A 22,830-nucleotide genomic window follows, 5' to 3' on the forward strand; every position below is an offset into this window, starting at 1 on the left:
TTAGAAAATGACAGCATTATTTGGGCCTACTTTTTCGGTCATGTTTGGGTTATATGGATCCGACCTGATTCGAATGATCCGTCGGATCAAAATTTGTAGGCATGGATCCGATCGGACTCGATCCGATTTTCAATCAGGTCGGATCTGGGTCCAAAATTAGAATTCAAATAAAAAACCGAGTCGGATCGGAGCCATTCAGGACCTGACTGACCCAATCCATTTGCAGCCCTAATGACTATATGTTTTATAAGAGTCTTGTCAAATGTAAATGGCAAATCATACTTGACAAAAAAAAATATGAGCAATGCGGTATTTTAGCTTATCTACAACTAAACCATTAAACAATTGAAAATGCCGAGATCATGAATTAGAATAATAAAAATTATGTATTTGACTTGATGTGTATGATAGCCTCAGGAGCACCAAATGGAGGGTTCCAAGGTTGGTTTGATAGGTATCTTATGTAGGCTAGGACCTCCAACGACTTTTAACACAATATGCTTTGAGAAACTTGATTCTAATTTGATCAACCTGGATCCAATTCTGCTTGTTGAATCGTTAACCATTACAATGGAATATCATACAAAATTCAAACCAAAGAGAGATCAGATTTGGAAATTAAAAGGTCCATCCCAATAGCCTCGCTTCTATGCTTAGCGATTGTAGATTCTGGAATTACCCTTACATAGTACGTCCTCAAGTATTTGAAATTGATATTCGAACCCCTAGGCAAATAACTTAATTTGCACGTGTCTAGAATGCCGGATAACTCGATTTCGAAGCCTCTTGGTAAGAACCGGATGATCCAAATTCATATTACCATTATTTAAGTGCATTGGAACATAAGACTAATAACTCAGAAGGGATTTAGTGCTAAGTTTTTCTTTTTAACCTAATTTACGGACTCAGCTTCACGTTTCAAAGTCCATCAAGTATTTTTTTTATTAATAAAACCACTTCTTGGGGGCTGAAATCGGATGAGATTGTCTATATCCATATCTATATTTTTTTTGTTTGACGAATACATATACAGATTTAGTCAGATACAAAAATTTATACTAAATTCGTTTTAAATAGATATAGGTACAAATCGGATACCAAAAGTATGATTATAGATACAGATACAAATTGCATAATTACACTTTATTACTACAGAATCAAAGATATTACTAAGTAAAGGTTAAATCAAATTAATGTCATATTAATATGATCATTTATTTTTTAAAAAAATTACGTACACTGTATAAAATTAAATAGAGTTGCAAATGGACTGAATATTTGAATGCAAATGGGATAGTATACCTATATCAATATCTATTTTTTTTTGATAGATATAGATACTATACGAATATTAATCGGATACTTAAATTTTTATTTATATTCAGATAAATTTAGATAAAAAATAAATTCAAACAAATACTATCCGATTTATTTTTATTTCTAATTTTTGGTCAAGGTCAAAATAAATTTTGATTCATCCTGGCTGTGACTGTGGCCCATAAACAATCTTTTGAGAACCTAATTGTAGCTGTAGTCGGTGCAGAAAGAATCATAACGAGCTGGAGTTTGGCTTCGCTCCAAAACCCGCCCAAACCACCGCAGGAGCCGCTCCCGCACTTAATTGTCGGCGGGATGCGATTCCAAAGAAGATGCCTTTTTGCGGAGGCCAACTAATGTACCAAAACAATTCTCAACATCACATGGCACAAGAAAATTGGTCCCACAGGGCCTGTGGGACTTGTCGCATAAAGCGGATCCCAGCCCCCCCCCCCCACCACCCCCCAACACGTGGCCGCAAATGGCTTTGGGATCACAGTTGGGCTTCGAAGCAGCCATGAAATACCCACAGGGGAGGGAGCGCGCGCCGACTATTATATACCGTCGTTGTTAGCGTGAGGAAAAATAAATAAATAAATAAAAGAATAAAAAACCTTCTAATTTCTCTGTCTCTCTCAGTCGCTCCGAGCTGGAGAACGAAGAGAGTAGAAAAGCTCCGGCATTGTCCGAAGCATCTTCATCTCACTCTCTCAGTCTCTCTCTCTCTGGGAATTGCAACGCTCTTGCTGCTTGGATCGATCCGAGGTGAATCTGCGCCCATAGGATTCGTGTATTTTTTTTTTGCCTGTATCTGTAGTTTTTTTCTTTGGAAAATTCAGGAAATTTGGTTCAGAATGGATTAACTGGACTTATCCGTGGGCAATTTTGGGACCAAAGCGGTTGATTTTTTCTAGTTTTTCTCGTTTTTTTTGACATTTTGGGATGCTTTTTTTCGTCGAAAACGCATGCATTTGGTTCGCTTTTTGGGAAAAAGGTGGGAAATTTTGTCGGATTCGGGGTTGATACGTTATGTTTTGCTCGGCTTTAGCCCTGTTTCTGGAACCTGGTCCAAGGATTACTTCTATTCTGCTTGCTTACAGACGAAGCAAAGCTTGCATTTCGAATCGGTATACAATTTGGGGAAAAAAATCATCTTTTGATTATTCCTATTAAAATTAGATCGTTGATGAATTGATTTTGCCAGCTTGACTGTAAGTTTCTACTTTTTTTTTTTTTTTGAAACATATGTAATGGTTTATGTGGTACTGTGATCTGTAGTGGCTTAGTTTGCAGATCTTAAAGCTCTTTATTTCTCCATATTTTAGCTTCTTAGAGGATGATAGCATAGAAAGCCGAGATCTTGGTCTACTTAACTGCGGGGCGCTTTAGATTGGAGCAAAGCTGGCGGCGGCACTTGCTTTGAGGTATACCGGCAGCAATGGTGGCGGCCATGGAGCTGCCGATATGGTAAATACATGAACAAATCTGTTTTACTGTTGCAATCGAGCTACTTGCATACTTTCATTTTCGGTGGCTACTTTTGTATCTCCAAAGTAGCTGTCAGTGTCATGATTTATTGATTGTGGGATTTATTTTGTGATTATGTTCTTCATGGTTCCTGGTTCGTGCTGAGTCTGTCTTGAAAATTGTGTTGCTTCGGGCTTGAAAGTAGAAGTCAGTCATCTGTTGTCTTAATTTGTCATGCGTTGTGGTGTTGGAACCAATGCAAGTGTGATCTTCCTCTTGTATCTTGTGCCATCTGGACCTTTGAATGGCATAACTGTTGTGATTTCATTGATTGCTCATAGTTCTTTTATATATTCTAAAGATGAAGTCTAAGGAGTGCGAGGATGATTTCTTAGAGAGGAGATTGAATAGTGTTGAGATACTGGCATTTTGGTTGGCTTTATGTTCAATAGATTAAATAACAATGTTGATGCCAAAGATGGAAGCTTCATCTCACCCTTAACATGTGAAATGTTATGGATTATATTCAGCAAATCAAAGCAGAATTTGGGATTCCATACATCCCATAAAGAGATAGAAAGCTTTGTTGCATCATACCATCAAGGAAACCAAATCCAAGTGCTAGGGGACATTTTTATGATTGTGTTCATCAACTGCAATTCATGAAGCAGTTTAAACATTTTACAAGAAAAGGGAAAGGGGAAAAAAAAGTGTTGGGAGAAGCTACAAAGAAGAGTTATCTCTGGTCAGGAGTATATTATGCAACCACAAAATTAATTGGGGAGCATTACTTAAGGGCTATAAGTCAAACAGAAATGTTTATGATTAAACTAACAAGAAAATTATTATTTACTAAAAGTTGCTGCTACTTCAAAATGCATTAGATCATAGGATAAAAACAAACCCAATCAGATGTCAGAAAGATTATTTAAAAGTACAAAGATAATTTCAAATTTTTGGACAAAATCATTGAGTAATGACATAACTATCCATGTGATAGCTATTTAATAGTTTAAAACTTTGAAGGATAAAGTAATTCAGATATGCTGTTTTTACTGTGATACATGAATCTTTTTATGGGTAATTGTGTTGTAACAACAAAATGAAATTTCCGTCTACTCTGGAACATGGAAACTGATCTTTGGCTTCGTTGATCCCCCCTTCTCTCTTTAATTCATTTTCTCCTTTTATGATCACAGGAAAGAAACGTGGATTCTAAGGTTCAAGATCTGGAGTCCCCAACTCCATGCTCAGTCATGAAGATGGGCCCCAAGTGAGTTTTTAGCTAATTTCCATTGCCTTCTGGGGATAAGTTTGTATCATTGCCTTCTGCCCCCCCAAGCTGCACAGAGGTGTACATTCTTGCACGCACATGCACATTAAGAATGTGTCATTCATGTGATGAGCAATTGAAGGCCGTGCAGCTCTATTGAGTTTCTGCAAGTTTAAGCAGTTATTTTTCTTCCTTTTTTTTGGCTTTTAAAATTTCTGCCAGCTCTTGACTGCTCCTCTGCAATCCATATTTCCTTTAACCGTGCTAAATTCCTTGAGAGGACATTGAATGTCCTATGGTTGTTCAGAAGGTTTTGCTTTATATACTTGTGGTGCGTCTAATATAATGCATAGGAATACATATTTTTTTTCTACTTTTTTCTTCTTGTTCATTACCGGGAGAGAAAACACACCCAAGATTCCATCTTTTCTTCTAGTTTAGGTTGGTCAGGGTCAGCTGTCTATCTCACCCATCCTATCATTGCTTTAAAACAAAAAAGTGAAACCATATTAAGAAGAGAAGGCAGGCAACTAGTCTGGCCAAGCAGAGATGCATATTTGTTCCATGTAGATGATATAATTGAATCACTAAAGAGAATGATGTGGCTCTCCATGCATTTGACATTAAATTTTACGGTAAAAGATTGACATTGCCTATAATGAATTTAGAGGACGCAATGTTTATCTTTTTCGTCCTCATGCTTGGAATTTTTCAGCAAAACTGAGAGCTGTTTTTCTATGCCCAGTGAGTTTCTCATTAGAAATTCAGATGCCGTGCTTCTGATTAATTGAATATTTATATGTACATATTGAAAGTTCTGTAAAACATTCACCTCAAGTCATAAACGACTATTATCATACTCATCTGCGATGCAACATAACACATATTTAACCATTTTTGCTTTCTTAGCCACTACAAGAAGACCAATATTCCAAAGGTTTTAGTTGAAATTAATATCTGTTAGATACACAAATATAGGTATTGCAAGAAGGCTTCAAGGGAACTTTGTCGCTGTCCAAAGAGCATGAAAATTATAAGCCTATGTAGATACATCTTCTCATGAAGGCAAAAATCATCGTAATGAACTTTATATTCATAGGAAGCTTGAGCCCATCTAGTGTGAAATGTAGATAGAGATTTTGGCAAGGACATCAGTCTTACCATTCATGAACTGAAAGGGATTAAATTGATAGGAGAAACAATGGATTTCCTTATGAATCCTTCAATCATATTACTCAAGTTCCAACAATATATTAGAAAATCTTGGTCTACAAGAGCATAGGTGCTGTGTACGTTGTTAAGAGTAGCTCTTTAAGGCTCACCTAGCCTTATGGTTTGAATTGAGGCTCTTAGAAAATGCCCAAGGCCTCATTATGAGGTAATATTAGCTAGGAACACACACCACATTGAAGGGCTCATGTGGTGCATATGCCACTGCCCTTATACTACATTTTATGTGATGTACAACTTTGTTGCTAAATTAGACTTTTTTTCTTGAGAAAATGGAGGGTGTTAACCCCTACCCAGCCACTAGGTGTAAGCAAGATTTGAACCCAAGTCATTGTGTACCACAACCCAATGACTCTAGTGACTATAGTAGTTGGCACTTGTGATAGGTTAGACATTCCGGCGAAGGCATTGTGTTGTGTGTGGCATTCAGTGTCAAACTCATATTTTATTTTGAAATCTAAGCTTTAAGCATATATTAAAGCAAAAATGATTTAATAATATCTATATGCTTAGTTTCTGCTTGCTTTGATGTGTAAGCTTAGATATTTATCTTCACCAAAGTTTGATGTAGCAATTTGAAACACTACATATCATGCCCCAGATCTGGAGCATGATATGGTTGTGCTACCGAGGGGTACAGCCCACGATAACACAAAGCCAACAATTACATTTGGATTTCAAATCCATCTTAACTTCCAAATTCAATTTCGTTATCCATTAGAGGCGACCAATATTGGTTCAGAGCATCTATATCAAACATAAATACCAACCCATAATCCTCAATATTTAGAAAATTACTAAGCTATACATTTATAAACAACTAAAGAACTAAAGTTTTGCTATATAATTCGTCAAGCTTGCTAGCACGAACTCCAATCCTGGATCATCCTTCGTCCTTACTAACCCTATTCGTCTGGAGAGAAAAATAAAAAATAGAGATATATGAGCGACACAGCTCAGTAAGTAGACCTTTCATTACTTTACCGGATCAAATATAAGTTTTTTCATGCCAATGCATCATTTAAGAAAAGCAACAGATATTACAAAATAAAATATTTCATAGTATAATATATTAAAACAAGTCATGAAGCCAATCATGCATGCATAAATCATTCATCTTTTTCATAAATATAGTTCTAAGTTTGTATTGCAAATAAATTCGTAAAACATTCTTCACATCATTGAGCCCTATCATGGATCAAAATATTGCTCACAAATATTCGTGCTACGGTCAGTTTATACCCATGATAGGGCCGTAATTGATTGCATGTCACAATCTGCCAACTATTATACCTGCTGGTGGGGCTGTTACCAACAATTATACCCATTGGTGAGGGCCGTTACCAACTGTTATACTCGCTGATGAGGGTCGTTACCAACTATTATATCCGTTGGTGAGGGCCGCATATAGCTATCTGAGAGCCTTTCAAATATTTATATCTTTTTTTTAAAAACATACATATAAATAGATGAAAAATACTAATGGCATGATCAGATTCATATTTTATAATAAAGCTATTTTCATTAAAACATTCATGGAACTATTTTTCATAATAAAGCATGATTTTCATGGCACAAATGCTGATCCATAATTTTAAGAAAAATATGATATTTTCATGAGTAAATCTTATGTAGAAAAAACATGATAATTTGAAATACAATAAAAAAATGTAAGATCTACTTATTTTTTATCTTAGACTATCAGACTTCATTAGATGACTCCACTAGATCTATTTAAAATATTAACAACGAAATTAATTTCTAATTGATGACTTTGGTAAAATGATACGAGAAGATATGAATAGTCGTATGGTGATTTCATGTAGGTTAGGTTTAGATGATTCGCTCAATGAATCGGACTCAATCAGGGCTAAGATTAATTAACATAGTTCATCAATGAAGGTTTCAGGAACATTTTATAGGGCTGGGATGATCGGTCTAGCATGCAGCTCGGGCACCAGGGCGGATCAGGGCCCTTTGCAGGGGTCAACTCGGGTTCGTAGATCAGATAGATAGGATTTGATACTAGGTTCCATAGATCTTTTAGAGAGAGAAAGTAGAGAGAAACAGAGAAGAGAGAGAAACCAAGAGAGAGAAAGAGAGATGGGTTCTCTCTCCTCTTCTTCTTTTCCTCTTTCTTCTTTCTTGGCAAAACAAAAGAGAAAGGGGGCGGTTGGTGGTTGGCCTTTGGATCCCTCTAGGACTCCCGGAGTCCAGCGATATCGAAGGAGAAAGAAGACTCCGGTCGGGAGTCTTCTCCTTCTCCCTATCCTTAGCAACAGGGCTCGCTTGATCTTAATGGGCCTTGGCCTCTCGGGCCGGTCCATTAGCCCAAATAAACCGGCTATTACACTACAAGTTGTATCCTCTGTATTTAATTTTTCACATGATTTTTCATATTTCCCTTTTTTAATAAGACATGGTGCTTAAGCCTTATTCTTTGCCTCATTAAAACTTTGTTCCTAGCCTTATACTTACAATTTCTTAATATCAGTTGTGGAGTTCTTCTGTAATTGTTGATGAGATTCCCTGCATCTTGGTCTGTTATGTCATTCTATTATGCACTGGTGTCTGGTAATGGATGGCCATCTGTGTAAAAATGGTTTACAAGGGACTTCCTCTGTGTGGTGTCTAGTTATTTAAGAATTTTTTACCTGATTCTTGATGCAATCAAGGTATAAGACCATATATTCATGGCTATATGGGGGAGGCTTGGGTGCAAAGAAACTCCTAAATCATGTCTCTGTTTGCTGGGATTTAGTTAAATTCTAGTCGTCTGGGAGAAGGTCGGGGAGTTTTAGTTGTTTGTTCAGCTTAATCTTGTTTTTTTTGGCCTATTTTAAGTAGGAATTTTCTATGTTAAATGGACTTGGGTTTGTGTGTTGGGCGAGGTTGGGTGTCTAAGCATCTGATCCTTTTAATAGCTAAGCACTTCTTATGGAGCTACATCCGAGTTTCATAGCAATATCTGTATTCAAGTGCTGGATACTCTAGGCTAAATCAAAGGGCCCTGCTAATAGGGATTATTGTTCAAAGATCCTATTCTAGGACTAGGTTGGGTAATTAAAGGATTAAGTCACTAGAATTGTATTTTGATGGCTATTTTTGTTGGGTTCCATTAAACTGCGAACTTGACTTTCTTGAAATTGTTACATTTTTTTAAGATCATGAAGTGGATCATATGGTCCTTAGAATTATTTTGGCTAGATCTAGAGTTATAAAAATAGGAGTTCTCTTAGGAGTCTTGTCTAGCAAGTATGGTGCCGTCTAGTTTTATGAAAGGCAAATCTGCTATAACTGGGCTTAAGTTTTCAGAAAATAAGATCTCTGACTTTCTTCTCCAACAAATCCATCTTCTTTATTCTATTAATTTGGGACTGATCAACAGCCTTCGAGAGGTCCTTATTTTTGAAGATGTTCGGTAAAATACCCATAAAATCAGATCTAAGCTTTATTTTGAGATCTGGATCCTATGCAGGACATTCAATACAGGATGTTACTGCATGAATTCTACAAGATACGTGAAGTGAAGGAAACTGGCATTCTAGATTGCAGTAGATTCTATGTTCCAAGGCCAACTTGTAGGTTCTAGGCTCCTAGCCTCCATTCTTGTCTAGATTGAAGATAGAGCTTATATTACAGAGAAAATGATCATATATTTCTTCTCTATGTTATATAAGGGACCTTTATATTGAGCGAAATAACTTGAGTATAGAACATTGAAGCTTATATGATTGTGATAAGGAAAAGCATATGATCGTGAAAGAAAAAGCCAGCTGTATCAATCATGTAAAATCTCTAGATGCATAGAGTTTATGCATACAGAGACCCCCAGTTACTCCATCGAATGAACTTCCACAGAGGCTGCGCCACTTGCTAAGTTCAAGTAGCCTCACATTTGAGCATGTGAAAATTAGTAGACGGTAACATCACAAATACTTGCTCAACTATCTTAGCAATAAGAGAATTTCTACCTTACTAGGAAACCACAATTATATATTTTATGTTTACAGAGAACTTCAGATATGTTTCTTCGATGGCTATATCCTGACATATGGATGGTATCCATGAATATCACCCTTTCCTTGACAACCAACTTGTTTCATGAGTGGTCCTCAATGTCACTATAGTGACATGGTGGTGTCAAATTCACCAAATCATCGCATCTTATATTTTTATAGTTGCATCACAAACTAGTATATTGGAAAGTTAAGATGCCGATTTCTGTTTATTGGACCATAATGATTCTCCAAAAAGCAATCTTCATCCATATTTTCTTGATAGTTCTAAACAAAGTTAACAACTGAAGCCTAGAATAGCTGATACTTGTGGATTCCTGTGACTTCTGGACCTCACTAAACTATAAGTTCCTTTCAGGGACCGCGGTGGTATGGAGGATCCAGATGGGACACTATCAAGTGTTGCCCAATGTATTGAACAATTGCGTCGGAGTACTTCAACAACTGAAGAGAAAGAAAACTGTCTGAAACAGTTGTTAGATATTATTGAAACTCGAGAAAATGCTTTGGGAGCTGTTGGATCTCATTCCCAAGCAGTTTCAATGCTTGTTTCTCTTCTCAGGTCAGGGTCATTTGGAGTGAAGATACAGGCTGCCACTGTGTTAGGCACTCTGTGTAAGGAAGATGAGCTAAGGGTAAAAGTACTTCTTGGTGGTTGTGTCCCTCCGCTGCTTGTCCTCCTTAAGTCCAGCTCAGTGGAAGGCCATATTGCAGCTGCAAAAGCCATTTATGCTGTTTCTCAAGGTGGCACAAGGGATCATGTTGGTTCAAAAATTTTCTCAACAGAAGGAGTTGTTCCAGTTCTATGGGAGCAGATAAAAAGCAGGGTCAAGAATAGAAGCATGGTGGATGATCTGCTTACTGGAGCATTAAGAAATTTATCCAGTAGTACGGAGGGGTTTTGGTCTGTGACAATAGGATCTGGGGGAGTTGATATACTTCTAAATTTGCTTGCAACCGGACAAACGACTATCTTAGCAAACGTTTGCCATCTTCTAGCATGTATGATGATGGAAGATGCATCTGTCTGTTCTAAGGTTTTGGCTGCAGAAGCTACCAGCCAACTCCTCAAGTTACTGGGACCTGGTAATGAAGTTTCCATCAGAGCGGAAGCTGCAAATGCTTTGAAGGCTCTATCTGCGCAGTGGAAGGAAGCCAGACGTAAGATAGCTACTTCTAATGGGATCCCTGTTTTAATAAATGCTACTATAGCTCCATCAAAAGAGTATATGCAGGGGAAGTGTGCCCAGGCATTGCAGGAAAATGCAATGTGTGCCTTGGCAAATATCTCGGGTGGATTGTCCTATGTTATTTCTAGCCTTGGTGAAAGTCTCGAGTCATGCATCTCACCTGTGCAAATTGCTGACACTCTGGGCGCTTTAGCTTCAGCCCTTATGATATATGATGTGAATGCTGAATCTACTAGTCCATCAGACTCTTCGGTTATTGAGAAAATTTTGGTGAAGCAGTTTAACCCGAAGTTTCCATTTCTTGTACAGGAGCGTACGATAGAAGCACTGGCTAGCTTGTATGGGAATGCAATTCTCTCAAGGACACTAATCAATTCTGATGCAAAACGCTTGCTTGTTAGTTTGATCACCATGGCAAGCAATGAGGTGCAAGATGAGCTTATAAAATCTCTACTTACACTTTGCACTCAAGAAGGCACTCTATGGCATGCAATGCAAGGCCGTGAGGGGGTTCAACTGTTGATTTCTCTTCTTGGCCTATCATCTGAGCAACAGCAGGAATGTGCAGTTGCTTTGCTTTGTCTATTATCTAAAGAAATTGATGAAAGCAAATGGGCCATAACTGCTGCTGGAGGTATACCTCCTTTAGTACAAATTCTTGAAACAGGATCTTTTAAAGCAAAAGAAGATTCTGCAACTATCCTTGGAAACCTCTGTAACCACAGCGAAGACATACGAGCATGTGTTGAAAGTGCTGATGCTGTTCCTGCTTTATTATGGCTGCTGAAAAATGGAAGTGAGAATGGGAAGGGGATTGCAGCAACAACATTAAACCATCTCATCCGCAAGTCTGATGCAGGAACTATAAGCCAGCTCTCTGCCTTATTAACCAGTGATCAGCCTGAGTCTAAAATTTATGTTCTGGATGCATTGAGAAGTTTGCTTTCTGTTGCACCCCTCAGGGATATATTGCATGAAGGAAGTGCTGCAAATGATGCCATCGAGACAATGATAAGGATCCTGATCTCCACAAAGGAAGAAACTCAAGCTAAATCAGCATCTGCTCTTGCAGGACTCCTTCACTGCCGCAGAGACTTGAGAGAAAGTTATATTGCCGTGAAGGCTCTTTGCACAGTAATGAAGCTGCTTAATGTGGGCTCTGAAAAAATTTTAGTCGAGGCTTCATGCTGCCTTGCAGCTATTTTTCTATCAATTAAACATAACAAGGAAGTTGCTGCTGTTGCAAGAGATGCATTGGCTCCGCTGGTTCTGCTTGCTAAGTCATCAATCCTGGGAGTGGCAGAACAGGCAACACATGCTTTGTCCAATCTTCTTCTGGATAATGAAATATCACTTCATGCATTTCCAGAAGAAATTATTTTTCCTGTCACACAAGTCTTGCGTGATGGCTCTATTGATGGAAAAACACATGCTGCTGCTGCAATTGCTCGTCTTCTTCATTGTCACTCCATTGATCATGGGGTATCCGATCTTGTGAATCGTGCAGGAACAGTTCTTGCACTTGTTGCTTTTCTCGAATCTTCTAATATTGGAGCTGCTGCAACATCAGAAGTTCTTGATGCGCTAGCTTTGTTGTCAAGGTCAAAAGGAGAAGATGGACATGTAAAACCTCCATGGGCGATCCTTGCTGAATATCCTCACACAATAATTCCTTTAGTTTCATGTGTAGCTGAAGGGACATCTTCATTTCAAGATAAAGCTATAGAAATACTGTCAAGACTCTGCCGTGATCAGCCTATCATATTGGGTAATGTGATATCTAACACCTCTGGATGCATTTCATCAATTGCAAGACGAGTTACTGGATCCAATTGTGCAAAAGTCAAAGTTGGGGGAATGGCCCTTCTTATATGTGCTGCAAAAGAGCATTGCAAAATAATGGTGGAAGCATTAAATGCGTCAAACTTATGGACTGAGCTTATTCATTCTCTTGTTGGAATGATCAGTTCTACAAATTCATCTTCTGACCACGGGGACGATGAATGCAGTCTAGATATAAGCATTCGTAGGCATCCTAAGGAGCGACATAAAGATGGTGAAGCTGAATGTAGCACAGCTGTGATTGTACGTAACATTATAGGCATCTGGCTGCTTTCGGTTCTTGCCTGTCATGATAACAAAAGTAAAGTTGCTATCATCGAGGCTGGGGCAGTTGAAATTCTCACCAATAAGATCTCTCAATACACATTTCTAGATATGCAGGTATTTAATCTTCTTTTTTTTTTTCTTCCTTTGGTTGACTTCTTTGAACTAGAGGAGCCTAGTATTTTTGTGATCAGATACCTTTTAGGGTTGCTTTTGTTTTCTTGCAAACTTTATTTTTTGGACTATTCAAAGGTATTGATGAATGTGGGAAATAGAAATTGTACAGTATCAATGATTCAATATACAACCAAAAATACTCAGAACAAGCAAAAGAGTAATATAATCACATTGCCATACGTACAACTTTAAGCTATGTTTTTAAGGTGAGACTCACATCATTCTCAAGGGTTTTCCCTGTCCAATTATCGCATAATGTTGTATGGATAAGATTTAATTGGAGCCTCTGGAGTTTGGAGAGCTTAACATTGTTGAAGGTCTTTCCTTTCCTTCCATTCCAAATATGCTAAACAAGAGCACTAACAGTCAAGCACACTCTGAAATGTGCTCTCGTTCTTAACAAATAATTTCTTCAGCCTTCTTTAAGACTTCAATGAGCTGCCTTTATCTACATCTAAGAATTGTGATGTGTCATAATCAGCATGATTAGGGATGCGGAATTAGTAGTTCTTGGTTCATTCCTTTCTATTTGAACATAGAAAACATATTATGACTAGCTGCAGGCCCCTTTTCTTAACAGAGTATTGGGTAGGCTACTTACCATACACAGCTCTCGAGCAGCCAGCACATTTTTCATAACGGTAGCCTTTCTGCAAATATATCTGCACCAGCCCTCAGCTAACAAGATAGCATCTTGTCACTTACCAGTTTCCAATCAGAAATTATAGAATCCATTAAATCCCAACTTTGAGAAGGCCTCATACCTTTTAATTTGGAGTTGGAAGCACTACGCCTCTAATCAGACTTCAAGCTGCATATACTTCCGTAGCAGTTGGTGGGGGCAAACGCCACCTTCCACCTTTTCTTTTGATGTAAAACCACCCTCTGCTTGACACAATTGTTGCTTAGTTACTTTGCATCGAAATTCTATTGGGCTCTCTTTCCTATGAGCTCCTTAATCGGACCTTATTCTAGAGTAGGTCATTATCTGTTCTGTACTTGATTGCTTTTTCTGTTATTATGCAACCTTGCATAGTCTGTTATGTGTATATGCTTCTGTCCATTTTGTGATGGGTACTTCCATTGTTTCTTGCGGCCAGCTTTGATGCTTATTTTCATATTTATGAACATAAAATCTGCAGAATGATTCAACAGAAGATAGCAATATATGGGCTTGCGCCCTACTGCTTGCGGTATTATTCGAAGAAAGAGATGCCATGCCATCAAATGCAATAGTGCACTCTCTGCCAGTGCTTGCAAATTTGTTGAGATCAGAGCAATTAGCAAACAGGTATTTTGCTGCACAAGCACTGGCCAATCTGGTCTGCAATGGTAACAGAGGGACTCTTCTGGCTGTTGCCAATTCTGGGGCTGCTGGTGGGCTTATATCTTTGCTTGGCTGTGCTGAAATTGATATATCTGATCTTCTGGAATTGTCAGAGGAGTTCTATTTGGTACGCCACCCAGAGCAAGTCGCACTGGAGAAATTGTTTAAAGTTGAAGACATCAGGGTTGGTGCAACTGCTCGGAAAGCCATTCCTGCACTGGTTGACATGCTCAAACCAATTCCAGATCGGCCAGGTGCACCTTTTCTGGCTTTGGGTCTTCTAACTCAGTTAGCAGTAGATTGTCCCTCAAACAAGCTTGTGATGGTAGAAGCTGGGGCTCTAGAGGCACTTACTAAGTATCTTTCACTTGGTCCACAAGATGCAACAGAAGAAGCAACAACAGATCTATTGGGTATTCTATTCAGCAGTGCTGAAATTCTGCGGCATGAGTCTGCATTTGGTGCATTAAATCAACTTGTGGCTGTCCTACGTCTTGGTGGAAGAAATTCCAGGTACAGTGCAGTTAAAGCATTAGAGAACTTGTTTATGTCCGAACATATCAGAAATGCGGAATCAGCTCGGCAAGCAATTCAACCCCTAGTGGAAATTCTAAACACTGGTTTGGAGAGGGAGCAACATGCTGCTATTGCTGCACTTGTGAGAGTCTTATGTGATAATCCATTGAGAGCCCTTGCTGTTGCAGATGTTGAAATGAATGCAGTTGATGTTCTTTGTCGGATTCTATCCTCGAACTGTTCAGTAGAGTTGAAGGGAAATGCTGCGGAGCTATGTTGTGTCCTATTTGGAAATACAAGAATTCGGTCCACGATGGCTGCGGCACGCTGTGTGGAGCCTCTGGTGTCTCTACTAGTAGCTGACTCTAGCACGGCTCAACATTCAGCAGTTCGTGCATTGGACAAGCTATTGGATGATGATCAATTGGCAGAATTGGTTGCTGCACATGGTGCTGTTGTTCCTCTTGTTGGTCTTCTGTTTGGTAGAACTTATGCACTTCATGAAGCAATATCTAGAGCTTTGCTGAAGTTAGGAAAAGACAGGCCAGCTTGTAAATTGGAAATGGTGAAAGCTGGAGTGATTGAAAACATTCTCAATATCCTTAATGAAGCTCCTGATTTTCTATGTGTGGCATTTGCAGATTTACTTCGGATTCTAAGCAATAATGCAAGCATTGCAAAGAGCCCATCTACAGCCAAAGTTGTGGAGCCTCTTTTCTTTCTGATATCTAAGCCAGAGTTTGGTCCTGATGGACAATACAGTGCATTGCAGGTTCTTGTTAATATTTTGGAGCATCACCAATGTCGAACTGCTTGTAACCTGACACCGGAACAGGCTATAGAACCCCTTATTGCTTTACTGGATTCATCAATTCAATCAGTGCAACAATTGGCTGTTGAACTCTTATCCCATCTGCTTGTGGAAGAACACTTTCAGAAGGATCCAGTAATACAGCAAGCAGTTGGTCCCCTTATTCGAATTCTTGGGTCAGGTGTGCACATGTTACAGCAAAGAGCTATAAAAGCTCTTTCTAATATTGCGTTAATTTGGCCAAATGCAATTGCAAAGGAGGGTGGTATGTATGAGTTGTCCAAACTGATATTACGAGCTGATCCTCCATTGCCTCATGCTATGTGGGAAGCTGCTGCTTCTATAATATCCAGCATTCTACAGTATAGTTCTGAATTTTACCTGGAAGTGCCTGTTGCTGTGTTAGTACAGTTACTTCGCTCTGGAACAGAAACTACAATTATGGGTGCACTAAATACCCTGCTTGTGTTAGAAAGTGATGATTCAACCAGTGCAGAAGCAATGGCTGAAAGTGGTGCTATAGAGGCACTTTTGGAACTTCTCAGGAGTCATCAGTGTGAGGAAACTGCTGCAAGGCTAGTAGAGGTGCTACTGAACAATGTAAAGATCAGAGAGACAAAAGCAGCTAGAGCTGCCATTGGACCATTATCCCTGTATCTTCTAGATCCACAAACACAATCCCTGCAAGGGAGGTTACTGGTAGCTCTTGCTCTTGGCGATCTTTTCCAAAATGAGGGTCTTGCACGAACAACAGATGCTGTGTCAGCATGTCAAGCACTGGTAAATCTTCTTGAAGATCAAGTAACAGAAGAAATGAAAGTTGTGGCTATTTGTGCCCTGCAAAACCTTGTAATGTACAGTCGATCAAATAAAAGAGCGATTGCAGAAGCTGGTGGTGTTCAGGTTGTGTTAGACCTCATTAATTCTAGTGATCCAGATACATCTGTTCAAGTAGCAATGCTTATCAAGCTTCTCTTCTCTAATCACACTATCCAAGAATATGCTTCCTCTGAGACAGTCAGAGCTATAACTGGTATGTTCTTGTCATATCCCCTTTAATTCCCGTTGAACTTTGCTAGTCGGAGGATGCTCCTGATAGAAGCTTTAAATTTGGCTAGAATGATTAAACAACTGCCCTGGATAACTGTCTGAACTAAGAACCAAATAGCATAAGAAACAAATTATATTCCACTTCCATTTATAAGGTTAGAGGAAGCCCCAAGTAGGTAGGCCAGGGTTTAGAATTTCAATGCAGAAGCATGTTTTGGTCCAATCTTATTATGAATTTCAGCCTTTTGTTCTCAGACAACATTGGATCAAACTGTGCTGAAACTAGAGAATGATACATTTTATTCAGGTTAAGGAAATATGATTATACTAAAATCTGATAAATATGGAAAAGCTACCATGACAATTTAAAAATTTAAAAATGTTTTTGATATTAAAATATTCAGTGGTTTATATTCCGACAATCAAAACTCTGTTTTGCTAACCATTTTATCTGTATGAACTAGAATACTAGATAAATGTATTACAACTCATACATTTTTCTTCATATATAGAAAATCTTGTAGCTAATAGTGTTAAACTTCATGCTTTTTGGTAGTCATGGAATTTATGTTAAATTTGGCTATTTATTTAACAATTCATGCCTTATTAATGGTTGCAGAGGCCTACATCAAAGCTTGCCTTTCCCACTCTTCATCTATTCTCCATACTCTATACTCTTTACCACTCATGGTCAGCCTGAAAGGGTCTAGATTATCTGAAGAACTGTAATGACCTGTACATCCTGGTATTGGGTGTACCATATTGAACCTGTTAGGTACCAGTATGATATGACACATGGTACAACTGTTGTCTCACCTTCAAGTCTTCAACAATGTACAATGTCTTGGAATAAAGGTGTATTGTACTGACCTGACATATACCAGTTAGTCACGGATACAAGGTCCGGTACTAAGACTAAAAACCTTGATCTGAAGCATCAAATTTGAGTATCTTTTGTTCAGTTTTAGTTATCAATATACATTAGAGTAAGGGGGAATCTAGAGTTTCAGGCTTTACACTAGCATGATCTAACTGACCTTGCTATATGACAACTGCTAAAGAGACCATTAGATTTGTTAAGTGTAGTCTGTCGTATATGCTATGGTAATGATAAGGGGATTCCAGAATCTTCTGTTCCTAACCCATTGCTACAATATGGTGGATTCGTGATAACTAATCTTGGTTCTGAAGTTTACCTTAAGGGTGGTAAGTGTCTAGATGAAGTGAGGATATGATAACTTTTGATACAGGGAACTATGATCATCTTTCAGACACATATAAGCGAAAAAGGGGTGTGTGTGTGTGCATTGAGGGCGGGGCAGGGGGGGTCACCAAAATTTGTAAGCAGTGCTTTTGCTTTTTCATTTGCAGCATTAGTTTCGTCAATGCTTGCTGATAGCATGTTCCATCCATTATGCTTATGCACACGCTATCTTTTACAGTGACCAATTAGTCTTTTTGCCTGTATGCAGCTGCCATCGAAAAAGAGATCTGTGCTAGTGGCAGTGTTAATGAGGAATATTTGAAAGCATTGAATGCACTGCTTAGTAACTTCCCTCGCTTGAGAACTACTGAACCGCCTACATTTTGTATTCCTCATCTCGTTACCTCCCTGAAGACTGGCTCAGAAGCAACTCAAGAGGCAGCCTTGGATTCCCTTTTTCTTCTAAGGCAAGCTTGGTCAGTTTGTCCAGCTGAAGTTTTCAAAGCTCAATCTGTTGCTGCATCGGAGGCTATTCCTCTACTACAATTCTTGATCCAGTCTGGCCCACCTCGGTTTCAAGAGAAAGCTGAACTCCTGTTGCAGTGTTTGCCAGGAACCCTGACAGTAGTTATAAAACGTGGTAACAATTTGAGGCAATCAGTGGGAAATCCTAGTGCTTACTGCAAACTAACTCTTGGCAATTTTCCGCCTAGACAGACCAAGGTAACATATAAGTCTAATCACTCTTCTTTGCAGGGGAACTGTAATTTTCTATGATTTGACTTGTGAACCATAAATTTACTAGAAATGCTATGATGGATGATTTACTTGCATAATTTATTCATTATAATATTATGTTGCAAACACCCTTGACTTGCCTGTCCATGAGTCCCATTATAAATATAATCCACTCTTTAACAAATATGATCCTTTTAATACTCCTCTATATGAAAAACTAGAAACAATAGAAGTATGTTAATAAAATAGTTGGAGTGGATGTATTAGTTTGCATTATACCTTCCTTCAGAGTAGCCATGCCCTAAACCTTGGACTCCACCATTGTCCAACAATAAATTTTATTAGCAGTCCCCTTTTTAATAAATATCCTGTCTTGGTTCAGTTCTTCCTACAAGAGAGGTCAACAAGCAATGCATCTAGGAAGAGTGGAGAGGCACCTATAAGCAGGCTACCACCATCACCGTAATGATCAGGCCTAGTCTGAGCAATCTGGGCTTGACTTTATGGTCCTTGTTTTCCATTTGTTCCTGTTAAGGGCAAAGTTTGCTTTTATGACAGGCTAGTAGCCATCTCTGGTCAAAATGAATCACAGCCAACACTTTTCCTCTCACATGAATTGCCCATGCCCAAGAACCCTCATAATTTTTCAAAGCATTTTTGTCTTTACATCTGGTAGAGATACTAAGGTTATTATCTTGTAGATTCTGATGTTAATCATGGGAATGTTTCTAAGTTCAATCTGGACATGCCTGAGGAGTCATGCCTGTTCAATCTTTTCTTTTCATCGCTGTTTTAGTGTAAATACAAACATAAATATGCCTTAATTCTCTGTCAATTTGGTTTTTGTAAGAGGCTGCTAAATATGCCTCTTCATTGGGATGCTTTGGTTTATTACAGTTGCAACAAGGAAACTGGTTAGATACTCAAACCAGAACTGTTGGATATCTAGGTATGAAAGTAATAGGAATATGCAGCAAACTTTTTCAGATGGGCATTTGTTAGAGCCTTAAGTAGTTGTGCGCAGTACTTAAGTATTTTTGCGTCACTTGAGTACAGGTCTGTAATGGGAAATTCTTAGATATTGCGAGAATCCAGTATATAGACATGACAGATGCATAATGTAAGCAGCGACATAGCTGAATGCTTGAGCTTCATGTGGCATTAAATTTCAGATATGTTCAGGTTACAAGTTTGTACTCTTCCTATATTATCATTTTTTCCCCACTTATGTGTGGTCTGTTGGTGCTGCTGTTACATGGTACACAATCTTGAATCTCTTACAACATTATGAACCTGTTTTAAAGTAGAATTTACAAAGTCAATGCTGATGAGATTGGATAAGGCTTCTTTTTACCCACACATTCACCTTGCAGATATACGAGTAGGTGCTTTTGTTTCAAAAGGGCCTTCCACTCTTTCCTGGATTCCTGGACCGTTTGCTTCGCCATCCAAAAGGAAAGAATGCTGTTGAGCAGTTATTGCTCTGATACCTATTGATATTAGAAAGTGTTGGAATTAAGGTCCGCTGTACCACCACATACTGACCGTACTGGTATTATATCAGTACAATATCGAGAATTGGTTAGGTATATGAGCTGAACTGGTCTGTAACACCTGAAACAAGTGTAATGGCCCTGTATGCCTGGTCCGACCCATGCTGTGGTTGGGAGTGAGAAAAATGTTGGAAGCCTGTCTCAATACAAAGTGCATACCATGCTGTACTGATCGTACCGTATCGTGCCGATGACGTTCTGATACAGTTCTCGGTACTAGTTTTGCAATCCTTGATTGGAATACTACAAAAGTATAATTAGTCCACCATGTGGCACAATAACCAGAATATGAATGCTGTGAAGCTCATTAGGCAGATGCTGAAGTCAGACTTATCTACTTCGTTATACTTATTCTTTTTTTTCCATCAGTTAATTGCTTATGGCTTTGTGTGCTTTTCTGTATTCCAAAAAACTTCAGCCTGACAGATGCTCTGCTTTTAAAAAATAATGTATGTAAATAATATAAGTATATAGTTTGTGTATTAAATTACAGCTATTATGTGTCAGTTGCAGAATTATGTTTACACAATGTTATACTTGATCCATTAGCTAATATATATCACGTGATCTTTTAGGTTGTGTCTAGTGGTCCTTCACCTGAATGGGATGAAGCTTTTGCCTGGGCACTCGATAGCCCTCCCAAAGGACAGAAACTTCACATATCTTGCAAGAATAAAAGCAAATTTGGAAAGGTAACTGCATGAATAGGGTACAGATGTCCCCTAGCTTATTGTCTATCAAATTACTCTGAAGGTTTGGACCTTTCATCATTTCTATTCAGATGAAGCTTACCTCAATTTCTTTTGGTTTGACAACAGAGTTCATTTGGGAAAGTGACCATTCAGATTGACCGAGTGGTTATGTTGGGATCGGTTTCTGGAGAGTACACACTGCTGCCTGAAAGCAAAAATGGAGCTTCTCGAAATCTGGAAATTGAATTCCAGTGGTCAAACAATTGACAACCTCAGATGAGGTATGCCAGTTTTCTTGTAATCATTAATAAGAATAAAACTGTAAGTTGTTTCTTTTTTTTTTTTTTTTTTACTTACAATCTTGCTCTTGTAATGTCATTATATATGGTCAGCTAAGTGTTATCTTATTTGTCAATACAGTCAAAAGCAGATCTGTAACATGCGTGGGTCTTCAACTCTTTCCCTGTAATGCATTATTCTTTTATTCTTTCTTTCTACATTTGCCATGAGACAGCGGAACAAAGAACAAGAAGTTTCTCATGCTTTTGCTTTCTTCTGTTTTTTTATTTTTTTGACCATTTGTTGCAAGCGATGCATGTATAAACATTTACACATACACACACACACACAGAGAGAGAGAGAGAGAGAGAGAGAGAGAGAGAGAGAGAGAGAGAGAGAGGGGATATTGAGGAAAATCTTGAATTTGTGTTGTTGGAATGTGCTCCAAGTAGAACGTCGATGTTGTTCTTTTGAGTGTAGAAGTCTGACGAACAAACAATATGACAATAGATTTCCATCAATTGTGAGAGAGAGAAGTTGCAGCGCTTTAACTTGGCTTTTGTGGTTTGCATCAAATGGTAATTGTTTTTTCTTTTTTTTATTTTTATTTTGAAGTGTTTTTCAGATTTTTATATCAGGTAGGGGTTGTGTTAGTCATAATTGGCTGATGCAGACTAAAATTTAGTGGTTTCAACCATCTAGTTCCTCTTAACATGCTTAGGTGATTCTGTTATATCTTTAGCTTGTAGCAGAATTTTTAATCTGTTACTGGTCTAATTTTATCAACTCTCACCTGTGACAAGAATTTTAGAATTTATTTGACCCTGCAGTATTTTTTCCTATCCGACTCATTTGAATAAACTTAAAACCAAGATATGCTGAACCGACTGGAACCGGTGCCGACAGGCATCAGTACGGTACAGCCCATAAAAACGGTTTCAACCCAAACTAGGTCGAAACCGATTGGTTCCGTACTTGTACCGGTGCGAACTGGGCCGGTTCGCGCCGGTCCAAACACATTTTCCCCATGCGCGGCAGAGCGCCCATGCGGTTGGAACCCGCGTGGGCCACTTCATGCAAATGCCACGCTGTGGCATTTAACGCGTTCGCGCGGACGCAGAGTTTTTTTTTTTTGTGGGAATCGCGCGCGGACACGTGAGTGGAGAACGCGCGCCCGCGCGCGTTTCCCCGTGCAGGAACCATGCCCACGTGCGTTTTCCCAGCATGGAACCGCACCCCTGCGCGGGGCAGCGCGCCCACGCGGGCTGCCAGCCTGCGTAGGCCATTTAATGCCACAGAGTGGCATTTGAGGAAAAAAAAAGCAAAAAAAAAAAAAAACAGCGCGCGCGTCTCCGATTCGGTACCGGTTCCAACCGGTACCGTACTGGTGTCGGTGCTTACCGGTACGCCGGTATAGTCGGTCCGAACCGGTACCAAACTGGTACCGTACTGGTATCGGTGCTTACCGATACGCCGGTATGGTCGGTCCGGCGAACTTTGCTTAAAACCGTTTATCAGTATGCTTTATGGTTCTTTGAGTTGGTTATTATGGTTTGCCATCAAGCAATAGGGGGTTTGTCCAATTGACGTCATTTGAGTATATGTTCTGATCTTAATTCGGACCTCATTTGGGATAGAATATATGTTTTCTTTTTCAAACCAGACAAATGATTCTACAACCTTTTTCTGCATCACTTTATGTTCCATAATGACATCTCAATGCATGTTTTAGCATCATAAAGAAAAAAATTGACTAGTGAGAATGCAAGCTTGAGATAGTTTCAGTTTTATCCCCCTTTTATATCTTAAAATCACTCTTCTGGCAATATTTAATAACCTAAGAGTGCTCAATCTACGGGCTTTCTGAATCACCACTTTTTC

The 22,830-nt window shown here is 38.9% G+C and overlaps 1 protein-coding gene across 4 annotated transcripts; it reads left to right on the forward strand.

The window, feature by feature from the left end:
* Positions 1–1,900: 1,900 nt before the first annotated feature.
* Positions 1,901–21,210, forward strand: LOC103713320 (protein CELLULOSE SYNTHASE INTERACTIVE 1-like). Of its 4 annotated transcripts, XM_088721803.2 has the most exons (9): positions 1,905–2,082; positions 2,643–2,784; positions 3,984–4,057; positions 9,665–12,719; positions 13,922–16,466; positions 17,956–18,410; positions 20,554–20,670; positions 20,797–20,951; positions 21,091–21,210. In XM_088721803.2, exons 2-8 carry the CDS (start codon positions 2,782–2,784, stop codon positions 20,935–20,937), a joined length of 6,390 nt encoding a protein of 2,129 aa, XP_088577929.1. In that variant the 5' UTR covers positions 1,905–2,082; positions 2,643–2,781; the 3' UTR covers positions 20,938–20,951; positions 21,091–21,210. The 4 variants fall into 4 exon arrangements, with proteins under 4 accessions (XP_088577928.1, XP_088577929.1, XP_088577927.1 ...); XM_088721802.2 differs by having other exon boundaries at positions 1,901–2,107; positions 20,797–21,210; XM_088721801.2 differs by having other exon boundaries at positions 20,797–21,210.
* Positions 21,211–22,830: the final 1,620 nt, after the last annotated feature.

This window comes from Phoenix dactylifera, chromosome 5 (assembly GCF_051530095.1).
Source record: "Phoenix dactylifera cultivar Ajwa chromosome 5, Ajwa_hap1_PhDact_Kaust_v1.1, whole genome shotgun sequence".
Classification (NCBI taxonomy): domain Eukaryota; kingdom Viridiplantae; phylum Streptophyta; class Magnoliopsida; order Arecales; family Arecaceae; genus Phoenix; species Phoenix dactylifera.

Excerpts from the sequence above, each read along its gene's own strand:
- LOC103713320 (XM_088721802.2), top strand. Across the intron at positions 4,058-9,664 it reads GTCATGAAGATGGGCCCCAA|GGACCGCGGTGGTATGGAGG; the intron begins GTGAGTTTTTAG and ends AGTTCCTTTCAG. Across the intron at positions 12,720-13,921 it reads ACACATTTCTAGATATGCAG|AATGATTCAACAGAAGATAG; the intron begins GTATTTAATCTT and ends TAAAATCTGCAG.